Source organism: Engraulis encrasicolus, chromosome 5, assembly GCF_034702125.1.
Source record: "Engraulis encrasicolus isolate BLACKSEA-1 chromosome 5, IST_EnEncr_1.0, whole genome shotgun sequence".
NCBI classification, from domain to species: Eukaryota; Metazoa; Chordata; class Actinopteri; order Clupeiformes; family Engraulidae; genus Engraulis; species Engraulis encrasicolus.
This window is the reverse complement of record NC_085861.1, coordinates 40,543,601-40,570,973: the sequence shown is the minus strand read 5'-3', so window position 1 is coordinate 40,570,973 and position 27,373 is coordinate 40,543,601. Positions and strand designations below refer to the sequence as shown.

The window sequence follows — 27,373 nt, the reverse complement described above, 5'->3', positions numbered from 1 at the left end:
AAATATATATTGGCTGTAGTCTCACTCTAGCACTCCAGGAATTAGAGCTATTGAAAGTTGACCATATTAAGAATGCTTAATGCATGAAAATGAGACAGGGGTGTAACATTCTCCTAAGCACCTGAGCTCACTTGAAATAGACCCAGAAGACATGGGAAACTGTCCTTTGCTTACAGAAGTCAGCAGAAGTTGTAGAAGTCCATTCTTTTTTGACAATAATAGAGCATTGCACATCCTGTGCTACAGTGAAAATGGACCATCCAACTTGTGTTAGTGCTAGCTTCAAAAGTCAGCCTCCATGATGGCGTGCGGGTGCAGTAGTGCATTGGTTAAGATGTTCTCACTCATCTGTAGAGTTAAATACAGTGCTGAATGGTATAAATGGGTTTTAAACAGCATGAAAAGCCACTCATGCATTATATTTTGAAGGGAGATATTCGATTACTACCACATAGTAAGGTCAAATTGCATTCTCTACTATGTTTTAACAGTTTGGCTCCATCATAAGGACCAGCAGGTGATAAAATGGTGGGTTTTTGGTCAAGACTTGTCACACTGTAAGCACTACAGAAAGGAAAACATTGCAAAACATGACAAGGAATACACCCACCATTTAAGCTGGTGAAATAATTTCCAAGATAGGAATTAACACTGTTTTTTATATAAAATCATCTCATCGGTTAATGTATTTAACTGTTAAGTGTTGTCTTTTGTTTTGTTTTTAGTCTTCCTCGACATTTGCTGCCATTTATTGTCCCCGTCCCAACTCTTTTGAGACGTGTTGGATTTATCAAATTAGAAATGAGTACATATGTCCCCCAAAACAATATTTTTTCTCGGTTTTAACACTTAATATGTTGTCTTTTCACTGTTCTCCATCTAATGAATAGATTGAATGTTTTGAAAATGATAGCATTTTGATTTTATTCACTGTTTACCAAACGTCCCAACTTCATCGGAGTTGGGGTTTGTACGTGCTACCTCCTCAACGAAACTATTTGGTGTTGATGGAAGTGTAGACAGTCAAAGCATGGTGGAGGGTAATGTCTCTTTACCTCTAGCTACAGTATGCCACTGTATTCTCTCTGTCCCCCTCTATTTATGGCATGTGAACCTACTATGCTCTGACTTGATACAAAAGAAAGCACAACGTGGACATCACAGCAACTTTAGTTGGCACTGTGTCACAAGCTCTCCCTCTCCCTCTCATTTACCGCTTTTTTTTCCTTTTTCTTTCTCTACTTGTCTCTTTGTCTCACAGTCCATTTGTCATGCTCTTGGTTGACACTCTCTCTCTCTCTCTCTCTCTCTCTCTCTCTCTCTCTCTCTCTCTCTCTCTCTCTCTCTCTCTCTCTCTCTCTCTCTCTCTCTCTCTCTGTGAGTGATTGTAGTGGTAATGCAGTGCTGTGTTGTGCCCGTGGCCCTGTGGCTCTAGTGAGATGGCCTTGCATTGGCATGTCAAGAGGGTCAGCATCTGCCTCTGCCGCCGTGGCACAGATGGCATGCAGTCAGCCGTGCCACAACCAGCCACCGCACACCTGCGTCTCCCCAAACACCCTTCTCCTCTGCCGCTGTCATAGACAGGGACTTTCGTGATAAGATCAGAAAGAGCACTGGAGAAATTGTTTGTAGAAATAAAAGAAAACATCCTGCAGTGCCAGTCTGACGACGCAAATATCCCGCCTCTTCCACTGTCAAGAGCCAATCACGTACCCAACTGTACGAATGACAGTCCAATCGTCAGATTGCGAGTCGATAGGGTCCATCAAAGGAATTTTGTGTACTCCGAGGCATTGGAACATTGTCACACTCTTAGATCCCTTCCGTTTCCATATAAAAAAATAATAATTTGGTGTTGGCCAGCTATTACAGTTGATGGTGAAGAGTTGTTCCTGTGGTTGGTAGGCTTCAGGACTGAGCTCCTTACCAGTAGGAAGAATGTGAGTACCCTTCATCGATGATGACTGAGGTGTCCTTCAGCAAGGTTTCCTAGTGAACCAGTAGCCTGTAAGTAACAGGCTACTGGCACACTGCCCTTTCACGCCTCTCCGCAGGCGGGGTTTAGTCAAAAGATGCTTGCACGTGGTTGGAGCAACCTCATATGAATGACATGACACTTCGACCACTCACGTTGAAGCTTTGTGACGTAGGACGTGTCGTCACGTAAGCGCCGCCAGGTCGGGAACCAAAACAGAACAACCCGGTTGGGAGAAGAGCAATAACATCTTTGCCACAAGAAATTCTTCCAAAACCATTCTCTGCTCGTCCTTTAGAAAATCAACTTGAGGTATTTTGGATAACACCGCTGAAATTGCTGCTTCCATCCCGACGCATGATAACTCCTCGCACGCCGCCATTACTGTTGTGATTCAGGGAGGGGGCGGGCACAGCCGAACTACCCTGGGGGAGGGTGTTGCGTTCGATAAACGTCATACCCACTGAAATCCCTCCCTACGATCCTGATTCGTCGTGCTGCCCCGGTTATTTCGAAAACGGAGGAGGAGAGCGAATCACAGGTGTACCAGAAGGTTTGTGTAGCCCAGCCCCCTGGGCGTCAACACATAGCTTCTGGTTCACCAGGAAATCAGCAAGGCCCGCTGTCCTGGACCCTCATGTACTGTACAAAGCTTGCTAACACACAAAAAGTAACATACTTAATTAACTTTTTTACGCAAATGTTCATGTTTATGCATGAACTATTTGAAATTTCATGTATCTTTACAGATTTTCACATACCCAAAGATTCAGTAGGAAATCTACGGAAGTCTAAGTACTTGAGGCTCCTATTTTTTTTATGTCACTTGGGATAAATGTAATGTAATATGTTACACTGTGGTGATCAATATGCCCTGTCCTATTGAGATTCTCTTTTAGTAAAACAAGTAAACATCTACCAAAGTCCTGATACTGTGATCACAGGGACAGAGAGAAAGAAGCACACATCTTTTATCTTTTATCTTTTATCACAATATAACCACAACACAGCATTCAGAAATCTCTCACACAAAGACCAGAAAGCCCACTCGCCTGCCCGGATCAAATTTAATCCCATCGTGTTCTCATTCCCCATGCATATGTCCTCATTGCTCTTTGAGCTGAGCCAAAATGTACGAGCGGGGTAAAAAAAAAAAACTTTAGAGAGTTATTAATTCATGCATGCTGAGAGTTGGGCCCGCATTTTTTTTTTTACAGAAAGTACGGCAGTGTCATGATAAAATGACTGTGCAGCGGCGCGAGACTTTGTTGTGGATAATCGCTCAAATGAGAGTGAGCCTCGGAATCAATACAGACACCAGGCCTGTACCCAGGCCCACCGACAGGGAAGGACAAACAGCTCAGTTGCTCCAGTTCCAGCGAAAGAAGGGGCCCAGACTTGGGACCCCATTTGCATTGTACTGTATGTATTTAGAGGGGGGCCCTTTTAGATGGTTTTGTCCCAGGCCTGGTCAAAGCTGTTAGCTACCCTGCCTGTACTCATCTCGTCTGTGACTCAGGAAGCGTTTATCACTCATTCACCATGCGGTTTCCTAGCCACTGTACACGTACTGTATATGTGTGTGTGTGTGTCCATAAGGGTGTCCGTCCATATGCATGTCTGCACCGTGTGTGTGTGTGTGTGTGTGTGTGTGTGTGTGTGTGTGTGTGTGTGTGTGTGTGTGTGTGTGTGTGTGTGTGTGTGTGTGTGTGTGTGTTTGTGTGTGTGTGTGTGTGTGAGAGAGAGAGAGAGAGAGAGAGAGAGAGAGAGAGAGAGAGAGAGAGAGAGAGAGAGAGAGAGAGAGAGAGAGAGAGAGAGAGAGAGAGAGAGAGACTGTCTTTGCCATCCACATATTATCAGTGTTCAAATCTGATTGTATCCTCCTGGCAAATTAACCACCCAGTTCAGTTCATGAAAAAAACCCAAATCAAATCCTTGTAGCAAACAAGCTATAAACACACAGTCACACACACACACACACACACACACACACACACACACACACACACACACACACACACACACACACACACACACACACACACACACACACACACACACACACACACACACACACACACACACACACACACACACACACACACACACAAGACAACTAAGGGTAGAGCCAGAACAGAGGAGAGAAGAAGGAGAAGAAGATAGGAGAGGGGGAATACAGGACAAGGGGGAAGAAGAGAGGAGAGGAAGAGAGGAGAGGGTGTAGAAGAGAGGAGAGAGAAAGAGATGAGAATTGGAAGAGGAGGCGGTAGAAGAGAGGAGAGGGAAAGAAAGGAGAAGTGGAAGAGAGGAGAGGGAGAAGAGGAGAGGATAGGGGAAGAGAGAAGGAGAAAGAAGAGAGTAGAGGGGGAAGAAGAGAGTAGAAGAAGAGAGAAGAGAGGAGAAAGGGGAAGAAAAGAGGAAGAGAGGAGAAGGGGGAAGACGAGAGGAGAGAGGAGAGGGGGTAGAAGATAGGAAAGAGGAAGAGAGGAGGGGGGGGGATGCGTCTGGTGCAGAGTGTAGTGGTGCTGCTGAGCGATATGAGATCATATCCTCACTACCTCCCATTTAGCGGCCTCACAGCAGGTGATTTAGTGAGTGATGCCGCCGTGTGTCTCGCAGGTCCCCCGCGGGGTGTGTGTGTATGTGTGGTGTTTAAGCCAGAGAAAGTGTGTGTGTGTGTGTGTGTGTGTGTGTGTGTGTGTGTGTGTGTGTGTGTGTCTGTGTGTGTGTGTGTGTGTGTGTGTGTGTGTGTGTGTGTGTGTGTGTGTGTGTGTGTGTGTGTGAGTGGTTAACTCTGATCTGTGCTGTGCGAGTGTTACATTAAAAAGAGTATGTACGTATGAGTGTGTGTGTGTGTGTGTGTATGTATGTGCGTGCGTGCGTGCGTGTGTGTGGAGCTCTGCCAGCGAGTGTCACTGACAGGGGAGAGCTCCAGCGGGACTGAGTGTTTGACCCGCTGCCACCCCATACATTTATCACCTGAGCCTGCAGGTAATAAGCTATTCCCTCCCAGCACTCCGCACACACACACACACACACACCTGCGCGCTCACACACACACACACCTGCGCGCTCACACACACACACACTTGCATGCACGCACACACGCCCCTGCACACACACACACTTGTGCATGCACACGCGGAAGGATGACACACGAACCACATAGATGCTCACACATATGTACACATGTACACACACATAATAGAAACACACACACACACACACACACACACACACACACACACACACACACACACACACACACACACACACACACACACACACACACACACACAGACACAGACACAGACACAGACACAGACACACACACACACACACACAGCGAGAGACTGTGGGAAGAAGCGCAGGAGAGCCACAGTGCTCCTTTCCAACTGATAATATTGCCCCAGAAAAGAGAGGATAGCCACACAGGCTTACAGAACAGTACAGTACAGTACAGTACAGTACAGCAGGCAGTCTTCACTGGAACCTCTCCTGTTTATTGAGTCTCTTTATCATCATCATCATCATCATCTTCAGGGCTTTCAATGATGTCTACATTTACACACACCTCAGCCGCCCAGCTAGGGTAGTAATGCCATTTTTTAAATCTAATTCATGATATATTGTTTACATGTCACACCGTTCTAGTTTCCTTCAGGGTGTTCCACCTAGCACAGGGGTGTATCAAACTCAAATTGCCTGAGAGCCAAAATCAAAATCTGGAGCGATGTGGTGGCCGAACATTTCTTTTTTTTTTACTACAATTGCGCTCATCGCTCAGTTAAATTTCACACACACTCTTTCCAATTTCGTGTTAAAGTCTTGTTATGCTACACATTAATGGTGTATGTTGGTCGTAATACACGTTTGAAATGATCTTCCGGGCAGGATAAAACGACTCCACTGGCCAGATTTGGCCCCCTGACCTAGCAGATCCGCATATCTCAGAAAGGAGAGGCATGGCTTATTCGGAGTGCGGGACTAAGGAAAATGGGTTTACATGCACAAATACGAAGCTGAGGCACAGGATGTTCTCTATTTATTTCATGACACATGATAACAACATGAGATTCGGTAACATTTTACTGGACGCCGGCATCATACATATGACATAACAGTGTCGTTACACAGTCATGCATGTGTCATGAACATTATGTTAACAACTAAGACTTTGTCTTTAAGTGACATTCGGTTATGGTAAAGACCCAAATCCCCAATAATGTTAAGATTTCATGACCATAAAACATTTATGACATTGAGATCATGTTTATGACACGTCCATGATAGTGTCATGACACTATATTGACACTAAGATGACACAGCTACTTTGTATGTCATGCATATGATGCTGGTGTCAATTGAAGTGTTACCTGCTATTCTACATTCAGACTATACATGCAAGTGCTGTACATGCAAGCCGAGGTCACTGTTTTTTTGTGGTATTTTTTACTTTATTTATGCTAGGACAGTGAAGGTGGTGACAGGAAGCGAGTGGGAGAGAGAGAGGTGGGGAAGGGTCGGCAAAGGACCCGGGCCGGGAATCGAACTCGGGTTAGCCGCATGGTAGACAAGTGCCCTACCGTTTGGCCACAGCAGGGCCAGGTCTCTGTTTTTTAAGAGCACATGATGAAGAGTAATGAGAGGCTGTGGTGTGGTGTGCAGTCAATGGGATGGTTTCTGGATATGACAGTCAGCCACTCTGGATGTTGTTTTTCTCCTTCCAACACAATGCGCCAGGCTGTGTAACGAATTTCTTTTTTTGTGCACTTATATCTCCCCTACTGGTGTAATGCACAAAAGGCACAAAAGAGACTTTTTTCACAGATAGCACTTTATGTCATTTGTCTTGTCTTTCTCCATTTATCCTCCATTATATGTTGGTGTTCTTCTCTGTTCTTGATGTCTGCAGAGAGGAAGTAAACCTTGTTTACCCCCCCCCTTCTACCCCACTTACTCTTACATGATTAGTCATGCATGCAAAAAACAACAAAGACACTCATGGAGCAGTACTAAATGATGGATGAAACACGAGGCAAAGGATGAAAAAAATATCGGTGTTTTCGTGAGGACGTGGTTTTTATGAGGACTTACTAGCACTCAGCAGGGTTGCTGACAGCTTTGGCGGGGCCCAGGAGTGTCATTTGCAGGGCCCCTTTACTCAATACATGCAATGTAATCAGGACCCAATACTGAGGCCCCTTTCTCCCTGGGCCAGGGACAAGTGACCCCTTGGTCCCCCACTGTCGACGTCCCTGGTACTGAGTCATGGTTGTATGACTGTGTGTCCCAGTGGGGACAGTGTATCTGTCTACACAGCATCATATCTTCTTCTCTACCATCATGACCACATGCCTCTCATGCCTGTGAAGGGTTGTCATCCATAACTAGAGTTCACCACCCTGCTTTTCATATGTGTCTTTCCATATATGCTTCCATCTTTTCTTGTATTCTGTCTATCTTCTCTCTTACTTTCTCCTTCCATCTCCAACTGTGAATGGAGAGGTGATTTTAAATGTTTAAGTGAGGGGTGTGTGTCGGAGGGTACCATTCACAGGGGATTGTAAGTGAAGGCTGATTTGGTTGTAAGATGAACAAATGGTGTAGCCCCCTATTGCCCGCCGTACCTCCTGTGGCACGCTGTAATAGACGTTGAAAGTTAACTACTTTACTACTACACTACTATGACATTGCACAGGGCCTTAAGTTATACATTATGACTTGGTCATTGCCATTCTGTTAACAGCTAATTTATAATGCCGTGTCTTAAGGGGTTAATAAACGGCTGTTAAATATTAATATTATTCTATATCTCTGTCTATCTGTCTGTCTGTCTGTTTGTCTGTCTGTTTGTCTACCTGTCTGGCTGTCTGTCTCTTTCTCTCTCTCTCTCTCTCTCTCTCTCTCTCTCTCTCTCTCTCTCTCTCTCTCTCTCTCTCTCTCTCTCTCTCTCTCTCTGTCTGTCTGCAGGTACACCCTTTGCTGATGCGCGAGCGGCGCTCAGAGTCCCACAGGAACAAGCTGCTGCGCAGGACAGTGAGTGTTCCTGTTGAGGGCAGGCACCATCCGGAGATGGGTGAGTACCGCTGCATGCACTCTATCATGCATACTGTACAGTACATACATACATACATACATACATACATACATACATACATACATACATACATACATACATACATACATACATACATACATACATACATACATACATACATACATACATACATACATACCTGTACAGTACATACATACATATATACATACAGTCCCAGGAAAAAGTTTGTACACCCTTTGAAATTTCTTACATTTCAGTCAAAATTTATCATAAAACATGGTCTGATCTTCCCGGAAATCTCAAGAAGGAACAATCAGAGTCTGCTTTAACTAATTCCACACAAACATTTACATGTTATCATATTTTTATTGGCCATAAGGCTATAACATTCACAAGACAGCAAGGCATAAGTAAGTACACCCTTGCCTTAAATAGGTTTTAACCCTCAGTTAGTTGCAATATCCTCAACCAGACTTGTCCTGTAGTTGCAGATCAGATTAACAAAACAATCTGGATGTATCTTGTCTCCCTCTTCTTTAGAGAACTGCTTCTCGTCAGCAAGGTTTCTGGGATGTCTGGAGTGCAAAGCTTTATTGACTTCATGCCATATAATCTCAATTGTTTTTAGTCAGGGCTTTGACTGGACTATTCCAGAATGTGTATTTCATTGTTATGAAGCCATTCTAATGTCGATTTGCTTCTAAAGTATGGGTTGTCGTCACATTTCAGCACCCATCCTCTTATGTGCTTCAACTGTGTGACAGACTTCCTCACGTTTTTTTCTGTAAAATATCACAATAAACTTGAGTTCATTGCTCCACTGATAATAGCAAACTTTCAAAGGCCTGAGGCAGCAAGGTAGCCGCATATAATGATGCTCCCGCCACCATACTCAGAAGTGGAGATGTAACCAAGAATAACTAAAAATGGGGTTCATTCTGCCAATCTAAAATTAATGGGGTTTCTGTCCAAAAAAATATTGCTGCACCTTTGAGGTTTGCGAAAAAGCATGTATATGCTTCATAAAATTAGTGCTAAATATTCTGTAGACCAATGTTGAAACCAAAGTTGAATTTGTCAGGGGAACACATTGTGTCATGTTTGGAGGAGAACTGGAGAACTACACCTTCACCAAAACATCATCTCCACCTTTGAGTAACGTGGCGGGAGCATCATTATATGCGGCTACCTTGGTGCCTCAGGCCCTTGTCAGTTTGCTACTATCAGTGGAACAATGAACTCAGAAGTTTATTGAGATATTCTACAGAAAAAATGTGAGGTAGTCTGTCACACAGTTGAGGCACACAAGAGGATGGGTGCTGAAATGGGACAACAACCCATATTTTAGAGGCAATTGACTTTTGAATTGCTTCATCATAACAATGAAATACACATTCTGGAATAGCCCAGTCAAAGCTCTGACAAAAAACATTTGAGATGATATGGCATGAAGTCAAGAAAGCTATTCACTCCAGATATCCCAGAAACCTTGCTGAAGAAGGGCAGTTTTCTAAAGAAGAGGGAGTCAAGATACATCCAGATTGTTTTGTTAATCTGATCTGCAACTACAGGAAACATCTGGTTGAGGTTATTGCGACAAACTTAGGGTTAAAACCTATTGAATGCAAGGGTGTACTTACTTATGCCTTTCTGTCCTGTGAATGTTTACATCTTATGGCCAATGAAAATATGTAAACTTGTAAATGTTTGGGTTGAATTAGTTAGAGCAGACTCTGGTTGTTCCTTCTTGTGATTTCCGGGAAGATCAGACCATGCTTTATGACCAATTTTGACAGAAATGTAAGAAATTTCAAAGGGTGTACAAACTTTTTCCTGGGACTGTACATACATACATACATACATACATACATACATACATACATACTGTACATAGCATACATACATACATACATACATACATACATACATACATACATACATACATGCATACATGCATACATACATACATACATACATACATACATACATACATACATACATACATACATACATACATACATACACACACACACATACATACATACATACATACATACATACATACATACATACATACATACATACATACATACATACATACATACATACATACATACATACATACCCGTACAGTACATTTTGTACATGAAATGTAATGTACTGTGTATGCACAACTAAACATACACACACACGTGCACATGCAAGTCTGCATGCACGAAGACACATTTCTGCACACACACACACACACACACACACACACACACACACACACACACACACACACACACACACACACACACACACACACACACACACACACACACACACACACACACACACACACACACACACCTGTGTTAATCTTTTGAGTTCATATTGGCACATCACCGGTTGCTCCTATTGTTAAAATCCACCACATGAGTAATTACTGGCACAAACACAACAGATATGTAACAACACCACACAACACAGTGTTGAACAGTAGGCCTATTAACACACTGTCTCTCTGTGACCACTCTATATCTTACTGTATGCTGAGATGAACTGGATGTGCAGTCAATGTGCAGAAACATAACACAAGCCAATATACTGCAATTGTCCCAACACAGCAACGCATAGCGCACACTACTTGTATGGCTCATGGTATAGAGTGGACTGATATGCACATACAAGCATATGCCCATTGCCCATATAAGCGCTAGCTACGCCTCCCCTTATGATGCTGTGAATATCGAATAGGAATCAATGCCCCTTGAGGAATACGCGCAATTAGCTGATGAACAGTGACAGCGATAGCTAACAGTAACGCTGCGCTCCGCCGATGTATGGAAACATTCCATGGGGACCACGGCAACACACTGACCCACTTCGCCATAGTAGCGGCTCAGGCCTGAGATACTCTGGCTCAGTCAGTGGTGTGTGTGTGTGTGTGTGTGTGTGTGTGTGTGTGTGTGTGTGTGTGTGTGTGTGTGTGTGTGTGTGTGTGTGTGTGTGTGTGGAGTCTCTTGTAGCGCTGTGTGGTGCCCGCGAGCAAACTGCTCCATTTGCAGTAAACAGCGCTTTACATGTTTAGTTCAGGGGCGTCAGCAGACCCAATGCTATACAGGGGCACAGAAGGGCACCAAGAGATAATGCTAGCGCGCAAAGTGCGGAGGCAAAACATTTTTTTTTTGTTATTTATTTTAAAAAGCTTTTAAATTAATTGTATTATTGCAAGTAGTGCATGTACACTATTTTGTGCACATTCTGTAGATTACTCTGTATGCTAAACTTGAGCTAAACTCCAAGATAGCAAGATTGTTGTTTTCTTTTGTTAAACTCATACCGGGGCACAGTAAATCACTACCCAGGCACGTGCCCCTGTAAAATAGGTCTAGCAACGCCCCTGGTTTAGTTTAAAAGTGGTGCGGTTTAAGGCACGAGAGGGAAAACAGTGTCGACAGGAGCCGAGGGAGTGAGAATGTGTGATGGATGCACCGAAGCGCCAGGTGTGAAATATCTGGGGCTGCTTTCTGGATTAAATATAATCTTAACACACCAAGACGACTCACCGAGGTTGTTTACTTTCCTGGACTTTCTTTGGAGTTTTTCTACATTAACCTTACAGTACGGATTAAGAAGACAAGCCTTTGATATCAGGTGTTATTTTGTGGTTTTGAGAATGCATGATATTTAACACTGCAGTACATGTGACTGTCACCAAGAAGAAATAAGCCCATGTTGCCACTGTATGTTTAAAGCTAACATGTATAAAGTGTTGATTCAGTTTATTTTAGCTCTTCAGGACTACTCTTAACAGACACGGATTAAGCAAAACTGCTTTGATGTGGTTAGTCATTTTAATCCCATTTTGTGAAACATTCCTCAACTCAGGTGACAGTGTTTGCCTTACCAACATTTTCCCATGGATAGAAAGTGTGTTGACCATGATGACACATTATGACTTGTTACGAATTTACAAGCAGCCTCCATCATCTGTGTTGTCAAATCGGAATTATGTCCACTCCTTCATACACAGCCATGACAAGACAAGTTAAAGGTGTCATTGCATATCATTTTCATCAACTTTCCAGTGACCTCTGGTATTAAAGAATGCACTACGCTGTTCTGGCTTAAAGGAGATTGTGGAGCAAGAAAAAAGAAAAACTCCAGCTGTGCTAATCACAGGCTGCCTAGAAAAACAAACAGAAGATCTAAATGTTCAACTTACCCGTGTTTTGCTCGGTGAATTGAACTGAAGTAGGGTTAGCATACTACAGCTCTGTTTCAGGTACTGTATGTATGATGTAAAGAACATGTAAAAAAAACAGGAAATAGACAAGCACTCAGAGAGCGCACCTCCACCCTCTCGTGGACAGAAACACACATGCACCGCAAACAAATGAGCGAACAAACGAACAGGCAACAAAGTCGCACACATCACATAACCTTCTTGGCGGAGGTAATTATGTCAGAACCATAGAGATTACATAGAACATACGAGATTAACGTTAATATTTAAAGAGAACTGATCCTGTTGATCTTTACTGGTGAAGTATTTGTGCTGATAAACATACCCTCTTCAATTTCAAGTTGTATTTGTAGCAACTGAGCTTATTTATTTTCTGAATGTTGTAGTTTAAGGCATTGACTGCTAGAGTAATGAGTGACAACTGTTGATCTTTTCATTTTTACAGAGAGAGTGAGAAAGAAAGAGAGACAGACAGACAGACAGACAGACAGACAGACAAAGAGAGGGAGAGAGAGAGAGAGAGACAGACAGACAGACAGACAGACAGAGAGAGAGAGAGAGAGAGAGAGAGAGAGAGAGAGAGAGAGAGAGAGAGGGCACGAGAGAGAGTGCTGGAGAGTGAGCATAGTTAAAAGCCCATTCAGTTTCAAAAAAAGCTTGGGAAATACACAAACGGTTAAATCATTACCATTCACAGAAACAAGCAAATTTACATAAAACGCCTCAGCAAATTAATGTTTTAGTGCTGCAATTTAATAAACCGAGCTTAAGTGTCCACTTTAAGAACTCCACAGAACACAAAACATTAAAACATTCAAATAATTGTAAATCAATGACCCAATGCAAGTTTCAAACACTATGAAGGGAACACATGAATTGAATGCATTAATTGTGTTGTCATATGACAGAATATTAATTATAGTATAAAAATGGCAAAACCAAGCAACATGAGGATTTACTGTACAGTATGTCAAACGTGCAAATTGGACTTGTAAATACAGAGAATTAAGATCCATCCTTTGCTGTAATGGAACACTCCGTGTGTCTCAGACCACGCCCACCCCCAAGGTTAGCCCAAGGTTAAATGTTATTCCACACAGACAAGTAGTGTGGAACAATGCAACTTGTTCAGGGCTGTCATATAATGTAACAGTAGAATAACAGACTGTCTTCACAACATCGCTATCCCCTTGCCCCACGACCTCCCCACTTCCTGTAGGACAAACTCCGAGGTTTAATATTTTATCTGTGGGAAAGGCCTTGCATTGCTCTTCTTGCCCTGCTGAATGAAGCAATTCAGGGCCTGGATAACATCTTGAATTATTAAAGTTGACCTGGGCACTCCCCATTTAGGACTTCCACATAGGCCTACAGTATAACCTCACAAGCATCAGCTATTATTGCGTGATATCAGCTACTATGCTCACACACAATGAGGTGTGTGTGTGTGTGTGTGTGTGTGTGTGTGTGTGTGTGTGTGTGTGTGTGTGTGTGTGTGTGTGTGCGTGTGCGTGTGCGTGTGCGTGTGCGTGTGCATGTGCATGTGTGTAATCTTATTGAGTGCTATTGGGTGAGATGAAGAAGACATGTATGAATAAGACATGATGAACAGTTTTGTCACATCTCTTCTCAAGGCATCGCTTATTTTCATGAGGAATTGGAAAACTTCACGCTGTACTTTTGCAAAAGCAGCATGCATCTCACAGCGCTGACTGACCCTGAAAATAACAAGTTTGTGATGTTCAATAGCTCGCTTCAATGGTTCACCTTCAGACGAGGAAGTGGAAGACGCTTGTCTCAGGGGAATTTTCATGTTCATCTCTCGGGCAGAATTGCAAAATGCAGATGAGTTCCTCCACCCCCACCCACACCCACCGATCCAACCAACCAACAAACCAACCACTCACTCCCAGGGTCGCTGACAGCTTTGACCGGGCCCAGGACAAAGTCGTCTGAAAGGGACACCACCAAATACATACAATGTCATTAGGAGCCAAAACTGTCATCCCCCCCCCTCCTCCTCCCTGGGCCTGGGACAACACCACAACCCCCCCCACCCCCCTTGTCTGCTTCCCTACCCACTCCCACCCTTGCCCCAGCTCCTTTTCTTCTCTTAAAAAGATAACAGTGATTCGCTGAGTCATCAGAATGTCTCAGCATGGAAGCAGAGGATGAATACAGATGGAGGTCTTGAAGGAGCAGCTGAGGTGCAGTTGAGGCCCGGCTTAGGCACGGCTGAGGCACGGCCGAGGTGCAGCGTGGGTGCCTCACTGTTTCCCTGATCCAGGCGGATGGAAACGCTCGACTACCGAACATTTCCATTAAGTCTGATCACGAGCCCTTGTCTCACTTGTGAGAGAGCAGCATGAACCGCCACGAGGAAGGCCTGCTTAGCTCTGTATTCACAGTGCCATTCAGAAATGAGGGGAGAAGAGGAAGAGGAAGAGGAAGAGGGGAAAAAAATAATTCAAAGGCATTTCAATTGTCAATCAGGCAAGAATGTCAATTAATGGTTCTTGCCCTTTGCTTCTGAAAATTGTGAATGTGTTTTTTTATTGGTGTAATTATGATGTGGCACATTTGATTAATTCATGTGTTTCGCACATTTCCATTCGACTGCAAGCTTGATGGAATGGCACAGTAATTAATGACCTGCTTTCTGGAGATGGAGAGAGGGAACGCAGAAGGAAGGGATGAAGGAAGGTAGAATGGAAGGAAAGAAGGATGGAACGTTTTTTTTAGCATGGTTCGTGACTATGGCACTATCATGGTCTGACTATGGTTTAACTACTATCTGTGAAAGTTAACTGTGGTTTTACTCTAAAAAACTAACCATGGTTTTACCACGGTTTACAGTTATTCATTAAATTACATTTAGCTGATGTTTTTATCATCCAAAGTGCATATTGGAGCAATGTGGGGTTATTCATGATTTTCATGGTTTTGTGAGCATGGTTCCTGACAATGGTTTAAAATCATGGTTAGTTCTCATAGTAAAATGATGTTTAAAACATTGTCACGAACCACGGTTTTCAAGGTTACCCCCAAAAAACATGGATAAGCCAAAGTAATACTATGGTTGGTTCAGAATACATCCATGACATACCATGGTAGAACCATGGTTAATACATAAAAACCATGGTTGATTTTCGTAAGGAACATGCCTCGAAAAACAAATACAAAAACAACCACCAACCGCAATGCATAACCTCACCCCACCCACAACACCATCTCTTCGCCATTGAAGACAGAAAATATATTTACTGCTCACTTTAATAAGACCCATTTGTTATGCTTTTTTGTTTTGTCGTCCCCACTCACTGAGACAAGATGGTCCTCTATGCCTGAATTATCTGGAAAATAAAAAAATGTGAATAGCTCCCTCTGATGACACTACAGTGAAAGGACCTGCTGAAATATATAACCACAGTATATTGGAGTAGAGAAGTATCTGTAGCGAATAATAAAAGGGGGGGGGGGTGTTCTACTGCTATGGATCGACAGGCATGTGTCAAGGGGGCAGTTTCCTCCCTGGTGGAGTCGTTGTGTGATATGCTAGTCAGGTCAGCCACAGATCTGGCTGTGGTCTAGTCTAGAAGTCTAGTCTCCAGAGACAGCACTGGCCCCTCTACTCTCACAGAAAACAAATACAGCAGCTCCATTTGTAAACACCACACCATACAGGGTCATGCACACAAACATACACACACACACTTACATACACAGATTATTCTCTCATTCTTGCTCTTGCTCTCTCTCTCTCTCTCTCTCTCTCTCTCTCTCTCTCTCTCTCTCTCTCTCTCTCTCTCTCTCTCTCTCTCTCTCTCACACACACACACACACACACTCACACACACACACACACACACACACACACACACACACACACACACACACACACACGGATTGACTACTATATGGACACACTCTTATGAGGGTAGAAGAAAAGGATTTTCTTCGTTCCACTCAACCATTCAACTCCTCCCATTTTATCCCTTCTCTTTACCACATGGTAAATCTCGGGGGGGAAACTGAGCTCAGGTGGGGTTTTTATTCACCCAGGACTCTATGCACACATATACACTGGCCACTTGCTGCCCCCGGTGGATGACCTGTTGGCCTGTTTGAGTAGTGGCAGCTGTGCGTGACTGTGTCGTGTCCCCCCCCCCCCTCCTACCCATGGCTGTCGAAAGCCCTCAGAAGGCCTCCGTGGCTCAGCAAAGTATGTGCCCAGCAAGCCAGCTCGGTGACAAAATCCTGGCCGCTGTGAAAGTAATCACTACTGTTGGAGAGGGTGCCATTAGAGAGAGGGATGGGGGGAGAGAAGAGAAGAGAAGAGAAGAGAAGAGAAGACGCGGGAGAAGAGAAGAGAAGAGAAAAGGAGAGAGAGAGACAGCAGGAGAGGAGAAGAAAAGGAGAAAGGAAGAGATGAGAAGATATGAGAAGAAAGGGGGTGTAGGGAGAAAGAGGGAAGGAGTGGAAAAAAGACAGAGGGGTAAAGAGATGCAGAGGAAGAGAATGGAAAGCGAGACACAGAAAGACAGATGAAGAAATGGCTTTCCAGTCTCCCCTATTTTGATGCCACCATTTTCTACACAATGCATACCACATGGTTGTCCTGATCCACATGTTACAAGCGTAACAGACAGTGCATATCAATCAGCTTTTTCAAAGACAAACCTGTAAAAGAAAGTTAAAACAAAACTGCTCCAGGCTCATAGTTTGTCTTTGATATCTTGGTGGGGAACCTGTAAAAAAAGATAAAACGGGTTCTCTTCTCTTTCCATAATAGGATCTTGATCAATACTCGTTCAGACAATACTCCTTACAACAACTCGGGACAGTAAAAGAGAGACGTTTTGGCTTGGGCTTGCCATACACGTCCTGCTTCTGTATGTTGCACAAAATTCTGCAGCTTCTATCTGTATGGCCAAGTTAGCTACCAGGTGAAATTAAATTCTTCTCCAGAATAGTAGCCAATTACATTTGAGCATTTCCGATAGCTCGATCGAGCAGGTCTCAGGCTAGTTCTGCCAGTGGCCTAGTTGGTCGGTAAGTGAAAGGAAAGAGGGGTCTTACGATTGAAGCTTCAACCAGAAGCATGCAGAGGCCATTCTTTGATGCGGGTTAAGCCTTCCCTCGGAGAACTCAACCACAAATTGGCCAGACTATGGTTGCAGAGTGCTGTAGTCGTGGTAGCCAGGGCGGTACTGATTTTCTCACAAATGCCATCACGGAAACAGCTGTCAATGTCATCACGATGCATGACTCGTGTGTCCGCAGAGGAAGTACTTAAATGATTTTGCTCACCTTGACTCACAAAACCCTCAGCTTCGCTATTGTATTTGGAATGTTCTGTGTGGCCCTGAGGTCTGACAGTTGGAAGAGAGAAAGCAAATAGATTAACCCGCCGGTTGTCATGACATCATGCATTTTTTTCGCCCATTTTCTCTCCAGAGTGAAATGTCTTCACTTCAGGAAATGAAAAATGCATGTGTACTAAAGCAAACAGATCAAGTCCTATTTTTATCCCTTGTGACGCATTATCATTTTAGTGGCAGCTGCCTTGGGTGAAATAGTTTTTTTTCCTTAGAAGAAATATTCTTGTCAACCGAAAGTGTAGCTGATCTTTGTTGTTGGATGTACAGTAATTGACTGTTGCAATGTTCATGCGATGGAAATGTTTCCCACTTCTTGTTTCCACCACAAATGCTGGGATTGACTTTGCTTGATCTACGTTAGGCCAGGTAATCATTAAATGGTGAAAACATATTTTACATGTAATTGTTTTAACTACTGTACCACATGTAATTGAATCTCAACACTGTCCCATCAAAAAAGCTCACATGGAGTATCATCTACTCTACCCTGGTATAGTGGAGCTTAGGTACACTGTGACAGTTAAGGACACATTTTTGAAAAGGACATCGCTATGTATCGGTATGTATTCCTCCCTGAGCGCACTGTTTCTTTTTTTTAAATATAAAGATTCTGCTTTGATAGCTAGCTCCGGGGGCCTGCAGTGTACACTGTACATTGAATTACATCCAGAATCTGCATTACTCTTATCATGGTGGGGACGCGTGCCAAGCTGTATCGCGCTAACTCTTTTTATATAAGTATCTCTCATCGATTTCATTCCCCCTCCGCTTGCCACTCCAGAGCTCTGTTATAAAGCAGGCTCCCTCAGATTGGGTATTTGCACACAGAGCAAGCCAGCCGCCAGCTCTGTAGATCTGCTGGTGCGTATCCATGGAGAGAAGAAGAGGAAGAAAGGGAGAGAGGGGAGACGAGGAGAGGAGAGGAGAAGAGAGCAGAGCAGAGCAGAGCAGAGGAGAGGAGAGGAGAGGAGAGGAGAAGAGAGCAGAGCAGAGCAGAGCAGAGAAAAGAGAAAAAGCATGGGGGCTGGCGGAAGAGAGAGATTGGGTGGAGTGGGAGGAATAGTGATAGCGAGACAGAGAGAGAGGGGGGGAGAGAAAGAGAGGGGGGCACGGAGATAGTAAGCAAGAGACATTCAGTGGTCTAGAGAGAGAGAGAGAGAGAGAGAGAAGGAGAGGAGGGGGAGCCGAGGGAAAGACATAGCAAGGGAAACAGGCAGACTGGGAGAGAGAGAGAGAGAGAGAGAGAGAGAGAAAGAGAATCAGTGTGTGTGTGCGTGCGTGCATGCATGCGCATGTGTATGTGTGTGTGTGGTTAGGTGGGTGTATGCATGTACATACAGGAGTATGTTTATAAGTGCATTTTGTGTGTGTGTGTGTGTGTGTGTGTGTGTGTGTGTCTGTGTGTGTGTGTGTGTGTGTGTGTGTGTACGTGTGTGTGTGTGTGTGTGTGTGTGTGTGTCTGTGTGTGTGTACGTGTGTGTGTGTACGTGTGTGTGTACGTGAGTGAGTGAGTGGGTGGATGCTAGTGATGTAACACACTAAGTTGAGGTGCATGTGATGGAATGTACTGTATACCCTATGCTTATGGTGTTGCAATGCCACCTTACAACAACTATGCCTGGTATTTGCAATAGTAATCTCTGTGTGTGTATGTGTCTGCGTGCGTGCGTGCGTGCGTGTGTGTGTGTGTGTGTGTGCGCGTGCATGCGTGTGTGTGTGCGCGTGCATGCGCGTGTGTGTGCGTGTGCGTGTGTGCGTGTTTATGTGCATGCGTGTATGTGTATGTCTGTGTGCACATGCCTTTCAACGCGGACAAAATGCTATTATACTGTAAATTCACTAGTACTGTAACAGTATAAATGTGTGTGTGTTTATCTGTGTGTGTGTATGTGTATGCTATTACACTGTAAATTCACCAGTAACAGTATAAATGTATGACTCCAAACAGCTCACTAATGCGGTTAACCCCACTGAGCAGCAGGATAAACATTCTGTGCCGTGCCCATACAGTACGCCTGATTGCTGTCAGTGTTGCTCTTTGTGCCTTTGTGTTTACAGTTTGCATATGTCTGTGCCAATGATGTCAGAGTATCTATCACAGTGTACTGCAGCAGTATGAAGCAGGTGTACAGTATGTGTGCAAGCATGCATGCAAAGATGTGTGTGTGTGTGTGTGTGCGTGTGTGCGTGTGTGTGTGTGTGTGTGTGTGTGTGTGTGTGTGTGTGTGTGTGTGTGTGTGTGTGTGCGTGTGTGCGTGTGTGTGTGTGATTTTGAGAAAGTGTGTGACGGAGAGAGAGAAGAGAAGAGAGAGAATATATCTCTGTTTATGTGTGTGTGTGTGTGTGTGTTTGCATGTGTGTTGACACGTGCCAACGTGTGCCTGTGGCAGGCTGGCTGTCGACGCGGCGCCCCTTGGCACGGAGCCGAGCCAGGTGGCTGTGTGCACGCTTCAAATGTGTCCTCATTTCCGCCGTATCCTTCACTCCTTCACCAAAAAGCATAACCGACTGCTGGGAGTCTGCCTCCAACTCTGCCCTTCCCACAGCACTCCCATTACTTCACTTTTAATATGTCTCGAAAGTATCCTCCCTTTAGCACCAAGTAGGCCTAGTAACTAGCCTGCGAGAATAATATTGCAAGCTATGATATGATCTGTTATACAGTACTATGTTACACTATATGTAAGTATACATTATACTACAGTGTAGGCTACTACTATAGGCCTACTATACTGGACTATACAACACTATACTACCAGTAAACTATGTATGTATACAGTATTACAGTATGCTACCACAACAATACAGCACATCAATGTATTATGGCTTGAGATAAAACTCTAATGTTCGGAGAATTTTATTATTTTGCTTTTCCTTGTCTGGATTTCCGGCACCACCAGGGGCAGAGAAGTTAGAACCACTCTGAAGACCCAGAATTAGTGGGGTTCCTTTGATGGTTGGACTCCTATTGATCATAGGATTGGGGGATGGGGGCTTGGAAATTCTCAATCTTTTACCAAGTCCAATTTTTTTTATATATATATATATTGGGGGGCATTTTGGCCTTTATTACGATAGTGCAGGAAGTGAGTGGGGAGAGAGAGACGGGGAGGGGTCGGGAAAGGAATCGAACCCAGGTCAGCCGCGTAGCTGACAAGTGACTCTCCGTTAGTGCCACAGTAGGGCCAACCGGTTCCAGATTTTCTATTGTTGTCCCTGCTTTGTGACATCTCTACTCTCATCTCATCTGAAGAAAGGCCTGGTTGTGACTAGCGTCCCTCCATGTCCTTGCCCAACCCGCCTTTTCTTGTCCTCCGCCCCTTCTCCTTAGTGTTCAGTGCATCCCTTATCACCTCGTCTCTCATTAGAGCTACCTTAATCCCATGTCCTGCTGGGCCCCTTCTAATAACCTAGAGGAAAGGAGAGGGAGCGGCTCTGTTGTTGGAAAAGTGCTGCCATGTTGTGATCTTCCCCTAGGCTTATTAAAGCAGCACTGCCAAACCTGCGGAGATTACTTCCACCCTCTGAACACAATGCTCTCTCTTTCTCTCTCTCTCTCTCTCTCTCCTCTCTTCCCATGTCTTTCTCTCTCTTTCCATCTGTCTCTGTCTCTCTCTCTCTCTCTCTCTCTCTCTCTCTCTCTCTCTCTCTATCTATCTATCTATCTATCTATCTATCTATCTATCTATCTATCTATCTATCTATCTATCTATCTATCTATCTATCTACAGGTATCTATCGTGAGACTAGTTTAGTTTTTTTAATTTTTCTTCCTTAGTGCAGATGTCCCCAAAGCGCGTGTTCATGTCAACAGAACTATTGTGGGACTGTAACACAAATGCTACCAAAAAAAACTTACAGCAGTACTGGAGAGGTTTGGCAAATAACCGATGATGAATATCAGATTTTTGGTAATTAAAACCAAGAGGATATTGAGGGTTGATGATGCTGGGTGAGGAAAGGGGTCAGTGAACTCCCACATCCTTGCTAGCCTGTTGGTCATTTTGGGCAGAGAGAGTTTAGTGGAGGGGGTTAACATTTTGCACCCCGACAATTGACTGCCATGCAATGCAAGTCAAGGTCATGATGAATTTGAAAGCAATCAGATTTGGCTTCTTCTTGGTAGAGTGGCCTGTGAGGTTCCTCTTTCAGTTGATGTAGCTCTGTAGATATAAATACACAGTCCAGCACACCCACGATCAGACGTGACATTCTTGACAATGAATGCCAAGAGGTCTCTTGCTGTCTGAACATGTCAGTTTACGGTTTTATTTAGATGGCTGTTTATAGACCTTCGTCTGGACTTGACTATTCTTTGGGTCATTCGCATCCATAAGCGTTGACAAGCTGCTTGGGAACACAGGCCAACCTCAGACCAACTCCAGTGTCCACTCACATCGACCAGACCTTTACGTAGAGTTACCTCATGAAAAGAGGGAGATTCCTGAAGCGTTCAGCATGGACGAAGACCACAAGGATCCCTGGCATGAGGTTTTGAACTGGCGTGCTATCCTGTTTGAAGTGTTCAAAGGAAAAATAGGCTGAGAAAGGTGAGATATAAATATAACTATGATGCACAGATGTGGAGGCTGATGTTTGTTGGGTGAGGAATATCAAACACGAGTCTTTTTTTAAAAACTGTGGAGTGGGGAGGATCAAAGTAGTCGCCAGAGACCCGTTGAATGTTAGGAAGGCAACCTATCTGAATTTCAATATCGGTATAGTGGCAAAGAGTCAACACAACACAGAAGGGTACTGTTTTGCTGTTTTCTATTCTGCACCAGTGCTTTAAATGACACTACAAGAGAGGTTTAGAAAGTTGTTTGGATTTCAACAAAAGACTCAACCATGAGTTATGTTTCCCCAAATATTAAAAGTTGCTTGCTTCTCTCACAGTGCTTTCTTGGTGTACAGCAGGGTAGGACTTTGTAATGGCCCACGAGAGTAATTAACGAACTTGTTATAGGGCTTTGAAAACGGGTCTGATGTACCAAGTGACCTGTGTGAGTTTGTGTTGTTTATCATGGTTGACTTACCGCATCAGATAGGGTTATGCGGAACAGCATTTATTTTCATTATGTTTTCATTAAGTGTTGTTATGCAACGTTTAATTGAACTGTTTTTGTGTTATATTTATGAAGAGGTAGAGATGAAGAGGGGAGAGAGTCGGGGGGATGGTGTCTCTCTCTCTCTCTCTCTGTCTCTCTGTCTCTCTCTCTCTCTCTCTGAGTGTGTGTGTATGTGTGTGCGTGCGTGCACACGCATGTGTGTGTGTGTTTGTGAGAAAGAGATGGCTATAGATGCATACCATAATGCTAACGGATTCAAACCCAGTGGCTAGGTAATGACTAATGAAACAAGTATGGAGAGTGAAATGTGGCTGTAGGAGTAAAAAAACACAGCTCCAGTTCCCATCTCATTAGGTAACCATAGAAATAATTACACAGTACATCTAGAATGCAAGAGAGGGACAGAGAGAGGGGCGGAGAGACCAGCACTAATGGGTGAATTTAGAAGAGCATTTCAAAAGATGTTCTTTGAAAGCAGTTGTAGTTGGCAAAAGATTAACACGAAAAATTAAAGGCTATAATTTAATTCCACATTTTGTGGGTGAAATGGGGTGAGTTTTGCTGCTGAACCTGGCAAAAGAAGTTTGTTTCTAAAAGGTAAAGGCATTCATCTTCTTTAAGATGTGTTGAAATGTACTGTAGTTCACAACCGCATGATATAACAGGGAATGTGGGGCTCCAAAAGTAATAAAATAAAACTTACAGGAGATTTATCATTTTCCTTTTTTTTGCTATCAATTCAAAATCAAATCACACAGTATTAGCCATTTACACTGATGGATCATCCTCCTCGTGCGTTTTCAGATACCCTACCACATGGATGGCTTTCTAAAGCAGCGACCATGTATTTCAGCACCACGGCTAGCTCCCAAAATCATTCTCTTCTCTGTGGTTACATAAAAACATCACTGAGATGGTTGAACTGAAGCTCTCAGAAAAAAACTGGCAGGACTTAAGACATCACAGACTATGCACTTCAGCATTCCTCAGGTGTTGTCTTGAGGCAGACTGAAAACTACTTGTATAACTTAGAAAACACACCATCCTGTCAGGTTATATAGCAGTGCTCCTCCAAGGTATATGCAGTACACTGTGTGCACAGGTTAAAATTCCTTTTGATGGTTGAACACAGATGGTACAGGTGATGACATAACAGGATATAAATGCCCACCAGCTCCATACATTATTTATGCCGACGTGCCTCTGCTTTGTGCATGAGAATGATACGGTATACAGTACGTACATGTGATGTGAATATTACAAATATTGTGTTGGCTGCACAATAGCTGCAGGGTATGTGTGGGCCTACATGTATGTGTCTTGGCATGTGATGTTACATAATTCAATTAGACCTGGAATGATTCAGAATGGTAAAAACATCTGAAGAGTGGTTGTTCGAGGGTTGCCAAAGGCTAGTTTTATAGTAACACACATTTGTGGCATGAAATAATATTAAAAAAAGAGATGTAGTGAGAAAATAACCAAATACATCCCTCTCTCTTGCCTAAATCTGGCTGATGCTTGCTGGTTGCCATGTGGATATTTTCCCTCTTTCCCATTCAGACTGCACATCTATCAATCCGTGCATTCTCTGAACATGGTAACAAAAATGAGATGAGCCTTGTTTATAATGCTGTCCCAAATGTCATGATTATACTGATTATTGTGAATGATGCCACTCTTTTTTATGACATCTTGCTTATGGTAATGGTGATGGTATGTGTGACATTGTGGCGATGATGACAAAGCGGAAGTTGGAGATATGGGAATGAGGACAGGGATGGGGATGGATGGACTGTCGTGACATTTGTTCAGCTCGGTGGCCACTGTTGACAAGGGTCCATTAGGGGGAAGAGCCAAGCGTCCGCCTTTAGGGGCCAGCTGCGCCTCTGATTATTCGCTCGGCTCGCCGCTCTCCGGGGTCTAACAGCGTCTATAGTAATTTGCGCTTTAGTGGCGACGTTGCGCATCCTCCCCAGTCTAGAACACTGGGTATTATTTGGAGCATATGCTGTGGACTAGCTCCGACAGCCAGCCTTCCTTCCTTCCGCACTGATACTGGCCGTGGCTGGTTGGTGGTGGTGGTGGTGTTGGTGGTGGTGGGCTGGGCTAAGGCATACACAGTTGTCATAGAAACATCTCTGCTGAAGCTGATTGGTCGGTTGGCTTCTGAGTGTGTGTGGGCATCCTTTTTTTGCTAGGAGATCTCCACACTACATGAAACTGTCGGCTGATGTGTGTAAAGATGTCATAAGGCTTCATCAGTGAAGGGCCCCATTTGCATAAACGGCTCCTGTAAACTGTTTATGCGACGTGAATAAATAAGTGAAGCTAGCGAGCTAGGATGGGCATTGTGAGGTGGTGCTATTATTATTGTTGGCTGACTGACGAGTCGAGCCCAGAGTGAAGGACTTGGCTGCTGGTCATTCAAGCAGATCAAAGCACTTCAGCGTCAGCTCCGTTGGTTGGTGCGGCGGCCCTATGGTTACGCGTTCCTATCCTCTGCCCACGCACACGCCTGCATCTGTGAACCCTCTCCTCGCAGTGCTTGGAAACCAGCTCTTACCCAGAGGTGGTTTGTGTGTGTGTGTGTGTGTGTGTGCGTGTATGTGTGTGTGTGTGTGTGTGTGTGTGTGTGTGTGTGTGTGTGTGTGTGTGTGTGTGTGTGTGTGTGTGTGTGTGCGTGTATGTGTGTCCGCTGTGCGCGTGCATGGATGCATGTTTGTGTGTGTCCGCTTGTGTGCATGCATGTGTGTGCACGAGTGTGTGTGTGTGTGTGTGTGTGTGTGTGTGTGTGTGTGTGTGTGTGTGTGTGCGTGTGCATGTTTGCATGAAGAGGTGGGACGAAAGGTTGTCTGTGTGTGTTTAAGACAGTGGGAAACAGAGGGAGGGGGGAGAAAGAGGGAGTAACTTAAGTGAGTGAGCAAAAAAAGTGAGACACTGAGTACATGTCTCTGGCAAAAAAGGGAAGAGCAAGTGAACTGAAGGGTGTGTACCACAATGTCCATGGATATGTGTGCTAGGGGGAGTTCAGGGAGAGGGAGAGAGAGAGAGAGAGAGAGAGAGAGAGAGAGAGAGAGAGAGAGAGAGAGAGAGAGAGATGTGGAGTAGAGAGATAATGCAGACTGTCTTTCTGAAAAGAAGGGGGAGGGATGGCGAGGGAGAGTGAGAGTTCACCCCAGGCTCCACATAAAGTACTTTCAATCACTCTACATCTCATCACTTCCCCCACCCACATCCCCTTGTCTGCATCGTCTGTCCCTCTGTCTCCCCGGTCCCTCTACACGGCAAGAACGCAAGAGGCACTGCGAACAGTACCTGTGTGCAGTGTGTGGATAGCCTACCTCCATACATACCAGAACATACGATAGGATGTGATTGACAGCAGTGATAGGACACGGACATTTCGGGACTACAGTTAAGAAGACATTTACTCGGCTTGGAGTGAGATCCATGGAGCACGTCATTACTTCATGCGTTGAATTAACTTGTAAAATCGGTGTGACGCTTGAAGTGCCTAGTTGAGAGGGTGATTACCGTGCAGTTCAGTGCATCAGCATTGATTCCCTCATCTTCTTCGAGAATAAACGAGGCAGCTCTATCGCCGTGGGAACCGCGCCGTCGAACGGGAGAGGACTGCTGACTTTGGGGTTTATCTGATTGTCGGATTAAACTATCGCTGTACTTTCTATTCTGTGGAGACTTGTAGTTCGCGTAGGAACTGCCGTTGGCGTAGTCTTGCGAGCTGAGATTACCGCGTGCAAGAGCGCGCTCAAGCCCATATGCACACTCACTTATATGCGCGCGCATTCACCAGAAGAAGATATAAGTTGAATATTTCATGACGTGTATAAAAACGAATGCAATCAAGGCTGACATCGCTACAGAATTCATTGGGTCAAAACGTCTTCCTGAGGATAAGAGAGGAAATCCTTCATCCAGAAAACATTCAAGAAACTCGAAAAGCTAAAGACTATCAACTACTAAAACATGAGAGAGTTTCGTCTGAGCGGATTTTCTGCAGGTTACCGAGGAAACGGCCGCGGCATTGAGTGTCATTCCGAGGACTGTGAGAGGGTTGGGGGTACCAGAGGCAGAGAGTGGGAAGAGGGAGAGGCCGATAGCACGGAGTCCTCCGCTGGGCTGCGTGCCGAGGAGAAGCCGCTGCCGCCTGTATTGGAGAGCCTGACTGGAGCATGGTGGCTAAATGAACTACACGTTCATGAGGAATTGTAACACTCTCTTCTTGTCGGATTATGGTGTGCTTCGACATTTTTCTACCGGATTTTTACAGATCTGTTGATCAACTATAACATTTCCAATAGCTGTGAAATTTTAATCAAAAAATGTTTGGCATATTGTATGTAAATTATTAATAATATAGTCAAATGCATATAATATACCATATCCTACCTTGAAATGTTTTACTAAGCACAGTAACTTTACTTATATAGCCTAGTAGGATACATGTTGCAATGAGTAAATGGCATCATCTGGTATCATTGTTCTTAAATTAATTATACATTGCCTACATTAACTTAGCCTACTATGAAAATATTTATCTAAATATTTCAGTTGGAAAAAGCGCCCCAGTGGCCTTAATATTATTACTTGTTATCTAATCACCTCTTTATTAATCCCTTAATTTTCTTAAGA

General features: G+C 44.1%; 1 protein-coding gene across 1 annotated transcript in view; it reads left to right on the top strand.

Moving 5' to 3' along the window:
- Positions 1-27,373, top strand: part of syngap1b (synaptic Ras GTPase activating protein 1b) — a 121,104-nt gene that overhangs the window by 20,709 nt on the left and 73,022 nt on the right. Inside the window, exon 3 of the mRNA XM_063199901.1 lies at positions 7,949-8,054. Coding sequence (XP_063055971.1) covers positions 7,949-8,054 — 106 coding nt within the window. The remainder of the gene's footprint in view (positions 1-7,948; positions 8,055-27,373) is intronic.